Consider the following 9,915-nt stretch of genomic DNA (forward strand, 5'->3'; position numbering starts at 1 on the left):
TGAAATTTCTCAGCAGCATGTAAAGAATTCTCGGGACACAGCGATCGTTCTCTGAGGATCGGCAACACGAGCCGGAGCGGGAGAGAGCCAGAAAATTCCACACAATCCTGATAAATCCTCCGATACCGAGGGGGGGGGGGGGGACACAGCACATCCCTCCAATACAGGGGGGCAACACAACACATCCCTCCGATACCGAGGGGGGGGGGGGACACAGCACATCCCTCCGATACCGAGGGGGGGGGGGACACAGCACATCCCCCCCGATACAGGGGGGGGGCAACACAGCACATCCCTCCGATACAGGGGGGGGGACACAGCACATCCCTCCGATACCGAGGGGGGGGGGGGGGACACAGCACATCCCTCTGATACAGGGGGGGGGGGCTCTGGGACACAGCACATCCCTCCAATACAGAGGGGGTCCCGGGGGATGGGAGGGGGGGGGGGGACACAGCACATCCCTCCAATACAGAGGGGGTCCCGGGGGATGGGAGGGAGACAGGACATCCCTCCGATACGGGGGGGGGGTCTGGGACACAGCACATCCCTCAATACAGGGGGGGGGACACAGCACATCCCTCCGATACAGGGGGGTCCCGGGGGATGGGAGGGGGGGGGGGGACAGGACATCCCTCCGATACGGGGGGGGGGGGGTCTGGGACACAGCACATCCCTCCGATACAGGGGGGTCCCGGGGGATGGGAGGGGGGGGGGACAGGACATCCCTCCGATACAGGGGAGGTCCTGGGGGTTGGTCGGTGTATTTTGGATGTACATTTATTATTTGCATTTTATTTTCCATTGGATAACAATTGTTTGCCCAACTTTATCGCTTCTATGACCGGCCCATATAGGAGGTCCAGTCTATAGGAGGCCCGCAGACCCCTGTATAGGAGGTCCAGTCTATAGGAGGCCCGCAGATCCCTGTATAGGAGGTCCTGTCTATAGGAGGCCGGCAGACCCCTGTATAGGAGGTCCAGTCTATAGGAGGCCCGCAGACCCCTGTATAGGAGGTCCAGTCTATAGGAGGCCTGCAGACCCCTGTATAGGAGGTCCAGTCTATAGGAGGCCCGCAGACCCCTGTATAGGAGGTCCAGTCTATAGGAGGCCTGCAGACCCCTGTATAGGAGGTCCAGTCTATAGGAGGCCCGCAGACCCCTGTATAGGAGGTCCAGTCTATAGGAGGCCCGCAGTCCCCTGTATAGGAGGTCCAGTCTATAGGAGGCCCGCAGACCCCTGTATAGGAGGTCCAGTCTATAGGAGGCCCGCAGACCCCTGTATAGGAGGTCCAGTCTATAGGAGGCCTGCAGACCCCTGTATAGGAGGTCCAGTCTATAGGAGGCCTGCAGACCCCTGTATAGGAGGTCCAGTCTATAGGAGGCCTGCAGACCCCTGTATAGGAGGTCCAGTCTATAGGAGGCCTGCAGACCCCTGTATAGGAGGTCCAGTCTATAGGAGGCCTGCAGTCCCCTGTATAGGAGGTCCAGTCTATAGGAGGCCCGCAGACCCCTGTATAGGAGGTCCAGTCTATAGGAGGCACGCAGACCCCTGTATAGGAGGTCCAGTCTATAGGAGGCCCGCAGACCCCTGTATAGGAGGTCCAGTCTATAGGAGGCCTGCAGACCCCTGTATAGGAGGTCCAGTCCATAGGAGGCCCGCAGTCCCCTGTATAGGAGGTCCAGTCTACAGGAGGCCTGCAGTCCCCTGTATAGGAGGTCCAGTCTATAGGAGGCCCGCAGACCCCTGTATAGGAGGCCCGCAGACCCCTGTATAGGAGGTCCAGTCTATAGGAGGCCTGCAGTCCCCTGTATAGGAGGTCCCGTCTATAGGAGGCCCGCAGACCCCTGTATAGGAGGTCCAGTCTATAGGAGGCCTGCAGACCCCTGTATAGGAGGTCCAGTCTATGGGAGGCCTGCAGACCCCTGTATAGGAGGTCCAGTCTATAGGAGGCCTGCAGACCCCTGTATAGGAGGTCCAGTCTATAGGAGGCCCGCAGACCCCTGTATAGGAGGTCCAGTCCATAGGAGGCCCGCAGACCCCTGTATAGGAGGTCCAGTCCATAGGAGGCCTGCAGACCCCTGTATAGGAGGTCCAGTCTATAGGAGGCCCGCAGACCCCTGTATAGGAGGTCCAGTCCATAGGAGGCCCGCAGACCCCTGTATAGGAGGTCCAGTCTATAGGAGGCCCGCAGACCCCTGTATAGGAGGTCCAGTCCATAGGAGGCCCGCAGACCCCTGTATAGGAGGTCCAGTCCATAGGAGGCCTGCAGACCCCTGTATAGGAGGTCCAGTCCATAGGAGGCCTGCAGACCCCTGTATAGGAGGTCCAGTCTATAGGAGGCCCGCAGACCCCTGTATAGGAGGTCCAGTCTATAGGAGGCCCGCAGACCCCTGTATAGGAGGTCCAGTCTATAGGAGGCCCGCAGACCCCTGTATAGGAGGTCCAGTCTATAGGAGGCCTGCAGACCCCTGTATAGGAGGTCCAGTCTATAGGAGGCCCGCAGACCCCTGTATAGGAGGTCCAGTCTATAGGAGGCCCGCAGACCCCTGTATAGGAGGTCCAGTCTATAGGAGGCCCGCAGTCCCCTGTATAGGAGGTCCAGTCTATAGGAGGCCCGCAGTCCCCTGTATAGGAGGTCCAGTCTATAGGAGGCCCTCACACAGACTCACCTCGGTCTCGGATATGATCTGGTCGGCGTACTGCCACTTCAGCGGCTCCTCAGCAGAGCTGGAAGAACAAAGTAAATGGAAGTTAATGGAGAGGAGAACAGAGGCATTCTGGGTAATCTGAGATTAGAATGGACTTGTCAGTCAGCGACCCGATACACAGAACTCCCACAATTCATTCAGAGGAGATTTAGGAAGGTGGGGGGGGGGGGTGTTCCTCGGGGGACATGCGCACTCCATAGGTAGGTAGGTGGGATCTTGTAGATGGGTGATATGGGGGGGGCGGGGAGTAGGTGTTCCTCGGGGGACATGCGCACTCCATAGGTAGGTGGGATCTTGTAGATGGGTGATATGGGGGGGCGGGGAGTAGGTGTTCCTCGGGAGACATGCGCACTCCATAGGTAGGTAGGTGGGATCTTGTAGATGGGTGATCTGGAGGGGGAGGGGTGGTGTTCCTCGGGGGACATGCGCACTCCATAGGTAGGTGGGATCTTGTAGATGGGTGATATGGGGGGGCGGGGAGTAGGTGTTCCTCGGGAGACATGCGCACTCCATAGGTAGGTGGTAGATGGGTGATCTGGAGGGGGAGGGGGGACGTCACCTTTTCACTGGAATCATCCCGACATCTGCGGAGAGAAGACAGAGGTAAGTCACTGACCGCCATGCCTAGCCCCTCCCCCCGCGTCACACAACGTACGTCGGACTTTGATGGAGACGATCTTCTTGGCGCGGATGAGGTTGATGACCTCCTCATGGATGCAGGAACTCAGCGAATATCCGTTTATCCGGACAAGTTCATCCCCAATCTGGAGGCGAAGGGTTAAATCTTATCAATAAAGAGCCAATAGAATTCAGCCGATCGGAGAGTCGCAGTCCGGGAACGATCGAGTCCTTCATTACACCAATCACCTGACTGCCTCCTGAATTCTACATTCATTTCTCTCTATATGGAGCCATGGAAATAATAACCCACCCCCCCCCCCTCCCCCCCCCCCGGTGATCCGTCCCCCTCCCCCACACAGGAAAACTGACACTCAGCAGGAGACGAGTCCGGATCTGATAAAGGAGGAGAATCGCGAATTGGCGTCCTGATAAGATCTCCGTCTATTTGTGGCGATGGGAAGATGGCGGCTCTCTATTCACAGATAATAAGAATCCCGCCGTCTGAGCGACACAAAGCAAATCTCCGGGGAACAAAGAGCGCCGATTATCCCCGGAGACCGTTCTCCACCTCGCCGCCGCGTTATTACCGCCCAACCGGAGGGGAGATCACATTACAGCGTGAGAACTCTCCGAAGAGCGACCGTCCACTGGGGGCGCCGTCACCGTCCTCACACCGAGACCAACCCAGGACCCAACCAACCCAGCCGAGAACCCAACCCGGTACATCAACCGCCAGATCCAACCCAGGACCCAACCCGGTACATCAACTGCCAGACCCAACCCCCCAACCCAGGACCCAACCGAGAACCCAACCGAGAACCCAAACATCAACCGCCAGACCCAACCCAGGACCCAACCAACCCAGCCGAGAACCCAACCCGGTACATCAACCGCCAGATCCAACCCAGGACCCAACCCAGAACCCAACCCGGTACATCAACTGCCAGACCCAACCCCCCAACCCAGGACCCAACCGAGAACCCAACCGAGAACCCAAACATCAACCGCCAGACCCAACCCAGGACCCAACCAACCCAGCCGAGAACCCAACCCGGTACATCAACTGCCAGACCCAACCCAGAACCCAACCCAGAACCCAACCCGGTACATCAACCGCCAGATCCAACCCAGGACCCAACCAGGACCCAGCCAAGAACCCAACCCAGAACCCAACCCGGTACATCAACTGCCAGACCCAACCCCCCAACCCAGGACCCAACCGAGAACATCAACCGCCAGACCCAACCCCCCAACCCAGGACCCAACCGAGAACCCAACCCGGTACATCAACTGCCAGACCCAACCCCCCAACCCAGGACCCAACCCAGAACCCAACCCGGTACATCAACTGCCAGACCCAACCCCCCAACCCAGGACCCAACCGAGAACCCAACCGAGAACCCAAACATCAACCGCCAGACCCAACCCAGGACCCAACCAACCCAGCTGAGAACCCAACCCGGTACATCAACTGCCAGACCCAACCCAGAACCCAACCCGGTACATCAACCGCCAGATCCAACCCAGGACCCAACCAGGACCCAGCCAAGAACCCAACCCGGTACATCAACTGCCAGACCCAACCCCCCAACCCAGGACCCAACCGAGAACATCAACCGCCAGACCCAACCCCCCAACCCAGGACCCAACCGAGAACCCAGCCGAGAACCCAACCCGGTACATCAACCGCCAGACCCAACCCAGGACCCAACCGAGAACCCAACCCGATACATCAACCGCCAGACCCAACCCCCCAACCCAGGACCCAACCGAGAACCCAGCCGAGAACCCAACCCGGTACAACTGCCAGACCCAACCCCCCAACCCAGGACCCAGCCGAGAACCCAACCCGGTACATCAACTGCCAGACCCAACCCCCCAACCCAGGACCCAACCGAGAACCCAAACATCAACCGCCAGACCCAACCCAGGACCCAACCGAGAACCCAGCCGAGAACCCAGCCGAGAACCCAACCCCCCAACCCAGGACCCAGCCGAGAACCCAAACATCAACCGCCAGACCCAACCCCCCAACCGAGAACCCAACCCGGTACATCAACTGCCAGACCCAACCCCCCAACCCAGGACATCAACCGCCAGACCCAACCCATGACCCAACCCAGGACATCAACCGCCAGACCCAACCCCCCAACACAGAACCCAACCCAGAACATCGACTGCCAGACCCAACCCCCCAACCGAGAACCCAACCCGGTACATCAACCGCCAGACCCAACCCCCCAGCCGAGAACCCAACCCGGGAAACATCAACTGCCAGACCCAACCCCCCCAACCCAGAACCCAACCCGGTACATCAACTGCCAGACCCAACCCCCCAACCCAGAACCCAACCCGGTACATCAACTGCCAGACCCAACCCAGGACCCAACCCGGTACATCAACTGCTAGACCCAACCCAGGACCCAACCCAGAACATCAACTGCCAGACCCAACCCAGGACCCAACCCAGAACATCAACTGCCAGACCCAACGAACCCAGCCGAGAACCCAACCCGGTACATCAACTGCCAGACCCAACCCCCCAACCCAGAACCCAACCCGGTACATCAACTGCCAGACCCAACCCAGGACCCAACCCAGAACCCAACCCGGTACATCAACTGCCAGACCCAACCCAGGACCCAACCCGGTACATCAACTGCCAGACCCAACCCAGGACCCAACCCGGTACATCAACTGCCAGACCCAACCCCCCAACACAGAACCCAACCCGGATCAACCCGACACACACTATATACCATACAGAGGAGACCTACGGGGGGAGACCCACCAAGCCACAGCCAAGCCCCCCGTTCCACACCATACTCCCTTCACACCATACTCCCTTCACACCATGCCTGCTCTGTGGCCCCCCCAACCTCCTCCATTCACAGCTGCCCCTCACCACCTCTGCCCAATCCCAGGATGAGGGGGTAATGGATGGGAGGAGTGAAGAGTGTCATGTGACCTCACCTGCAGTCCCGCACTGTCCGCCTGTCCTTCCTTCATGATATGAGAGATAAATAATCCACATCTGAACTCCAGACCCCCCCGAACACTGAAACCGAGTCCATCGGGGTGCGAGCGATCCAACTTCACCTCCCTCAGCTTCCTGCGAACACAAAACCACAACAGAGATGTCACATCCCGCCACCTGAAGGGACAAGAACCCCCACCATCCCCCGCCACCTGAAGGGACAACATCCCCCATCATCCCCGCCACCTGAAAGGACAACAACCCCCATCATCCCCGCCATCTGAAGGGACAACAACCCCCATCATCCCCCGCCAACAACCCCCATCATCCCCCGCCAACAACCCCCATCATCCCCCGCCACCTGAAGGGACAACAACCCCCATCATCCCCCGCCATCTGAAGGGACAACAACCCCCATCATCCCCCGCCAACAACCCCCATCATCCCCCGTTATCTGAAGGGACAACAACCCCCATCATCCCCCGCCATCTGAAGAGACAACAACCCCCATCATCCCCCGCCAACAACCCCCACCACCCCCCGTTATCTGAAGGGACAACAACCCCCATCATCCCCCGCCATCTGAAGAGACAACAACCCCCATCATCCCCCGCCAACAACCCCCATCATCCCCCGCCATCTGAAGGGACAACAACCCCCATCATCCCCCGCCATCTGAAGGGACAACAACCCCCATCATCCCCCGCCAACAACCCCCACCATCCCCCGTTATCTGAAGGGACAACAACCCCCATCATCCCCCGCCAACAACCCCCATCATCCCCCGCCATCTGAAGGGACAACCCCCATCATCCCCCACCAACAACCCCCATCATCCCCCGCCATGTGAAGGGACAACAACCCCCATCACCCCCCGCCAACAACCCCCATCATCCTCCGCCATCTGAAGGGACAACAACCCCCATCATCCCCGCCACCTGAAAGGACAACAACCCCCATCATCCCCCGCCAACAACCCCCATCATCCCCCGCCACCTGAAAGGACAACAACCCCCATCATCCCCCGCCAACAACCCCCATCATCCCCCGCCATCTGAAGGGACAACCCCCATCATCCCCCACCAACAACCCCCATCATCCCCCGCCATGTGAAGGGACAACAACCCCCATCATCCCCCGCCAACAACCCCCATCATCCCCCGCCATCTGAAGGGACAACAACCCCCGCCATCTGAAGGGACAACAACCCCCATCATCCCCCGCCATCTGAAGGGACAACAACCCCCATCATCCCCCGCCAACAACCCCCATCATCCCCCGCCATCTGAAGGGACAACAACCCCTATCCCCCGCCAACAACCCCCATCATCCCCCGCCATCTGAAGGGACAACAACCCCCATCATCCCCCGCCGTCTGAAGGGACAACAACCCCCATCATCCCCCGCCATCTGAAGGGACAACAACCCCCATCATCCCCCGCCATCTGAAGGGACAACAACCCCCATCATCCCCCGCCAACAACCCCCACCATCCCCCGCCATCTGAAGAGACAACAACCCCCATCATCCCCCGCCAACAACCCCCACCATCCCCCGTTATCTGAAGGGACAACAACCCCCATCATCCCCCGCCAACAACCCCCATCATCCCCCGTTATCTGAAGGGACAACAACCCCCATCATCCCCCGCCAACAACCCCCATCATCCCCCGCCATGAGAAGGGACAACAACCCCCATCATCCCCCGCCATCTGAAGGGACAACAACCCCCACCATCCCCCGCCAACAACCCCCATCATCCCCCGCCATCTGAAGGGACAACAACCCCCATCATGCCCCGCCAACAACCCCCGCCATCTGAAGGGACAACAACCCCTATCCCCCGCCAACAACCCCCATCATCCCCCGCCATCTGAAGGGACAACAACCCCCATCATCCCCCGCCGTCTGAAGGGACAACAACCCCCATCATCCCCCGCCATGTGAAGGGACAACAACCCCATCATCCCCCGCCAACAACCCCCACCGTCTGAAGGGACAACAACCCCCATCATCCCCCGCCATGTGAAGGGACAACAACCCCCATCATCCCCCGCCAACAACCCCCACCGTCTGAAGGGACAACAACCCCCATCATCCCCCGCCATCTGAAGGGACAACAACCCCCATCATCCCCCGCCATCTGAAGAGACAACAACCCCCATCATCCCCCGCCAACAACCCACATCATCCCCCGCCATCTGAAGGGACAACAACCCCCATCATCCCCCGCCAACAACCCCCATCATCCCCCGCCATCTGAAGGGACAACAACCCCCATCATCCCCCGCCATGTGAAGGGACAACAACCCCCATCACCCCCCGCCAACAACCCCCATCATCCCCCGCCATCTGAAGGGACAACAACCGCCATCATCCCCGCCACCTGAAAGGACAACAACCCCCATCATCCCCCGCCAACAACCCCCATCATCCCCCGCCACCTGAAAGGACAACAACCCCCATCATCCCCCGCCATCTGAAGGGACAACAACCCCCGCCATCTGAAGGGACAACAACCCCCATCATCCCCCGCCATCTGAAGGGACAACAACCCCCATCATCCCCCGCCAACAACCCCCGCCATCTGAAGGGACAACAACCCCTATCCCCCGCCAACAACCCCCATCATCCCCCGCCATCTGAAGGGACAACAACCCCCATCATCCCCCGCCATCTGAAGGGACAACAACCCCCATCATCCCCGCCATCTGAAGGGACAACAACCCCCATCATCCCCCGCCATCTGAAGGGACAACAACCCCCATCATCCCCCGCCAACAACCCCCATCATCCCCCGCCATCTGAAGAGACAACAACCCCCATCATCCCCCGTTATCTGAAGGGACAACAACCCCCATCATCCCCCGCCAACAACCCCCATCATCCCCCGTTATCTGAAGGGACAACAACCCCCATCATCCCCCGCCAACAACCCCCATCATCCCCCGCCATCTGAAGGGACAACAACCCCCATCATCCCCCGCCAACAACCCCCATCATCCCCCGCCATGTGAAGGGACAACAACCCCCATCATCCCCCGCCATCTGAAGGGACAACAACCCCCACCATCCCCCGCCAACAACCCCCATCATCCCCCGCCATCTGAAGGGACAACAACCCCCATCATCCCCCGCCAACAACCCCCGCCATCTGAAGGGACAACAACCCCTATCCCCCGCCAACAACCCCCATCATCCCCCGCCATCTGAAGGGACAACAACCCCCATCATCCCCCGCCGTCTGAAGGGACAACAACCCCCATCATCCCCCGCCAACAACCCCCATCATCCCCCGCCATCTGAAGGGACAACAACCCCTATCCCCCGCCAACAACCCCCATCATCCCCCGCCGTCTGAAGGGACAACAACCCCCATCATCCCCCGCCAACAACCCCCATCATCCCCCGCCATGTGAAGGGACAACAACCCCCATCATCCCCCGCCATCTGAAGGGACAACAACCCCCACCATCCCCCGCCAACAACCCCCATCATCCCCCGCCATCTGAAGGGACAACAACCCCCATCATCCCCCGCCAACAACCCCCGCCATCTGAAGGGACAACAACCCCTATCCCCCGCCAACAACCCCCATCATCCCCC

At 59.8% G+C, this 9,915-nt stretch overlaps 1 protein-coding gene across 1 annotated transcript in view; it reads right to left on the reverse strand.

Annotated features, from left to right (window-relative positions):
- Positions 1–6,444, reverse strand: part of USH1C (USH1 protein network component harmonin) — a gene marked incomplete at its 5' end in the record, with an annotated part of 71,457 nt that extends 65,013 nt beyond the window's left edge. Inside the window, 4 exons of the mRNA XM_040334641.1 lie at positions 2,673–2,730; positions 3,271–3,295; positions 3,367–3,475; positions 6,306–6,444. Of these exons, the coding sequence (XP_040190575.1) occupies positions 2,673–2,730; positions 3,271–3,295; positions 3,367–3,475; positions 6,306–6,444 (331 nt within the window). The remainder of the gene's footprint in view (positions 1–2,672; positions 2,731–3,270; positions 3,296–3,366; positions 3,476–6,305) is intronic.
- Between the last annotated feature and the right edge of the window lie 3,471 nt (positions 6,445–9,915).

This window comes from Rana temporaria, unplaced genomic scaffold (genome assembly GCF_905171775.1).
Source record: "Rana temporaria unplaced genomic scaffold, aRanTem1.1, whole genome shotgun sequence".
NCBI lineage: Eukaryota > Metazoa > Chordata > Amphibia > Anura > Ranidae > Rana > Rana temporaria.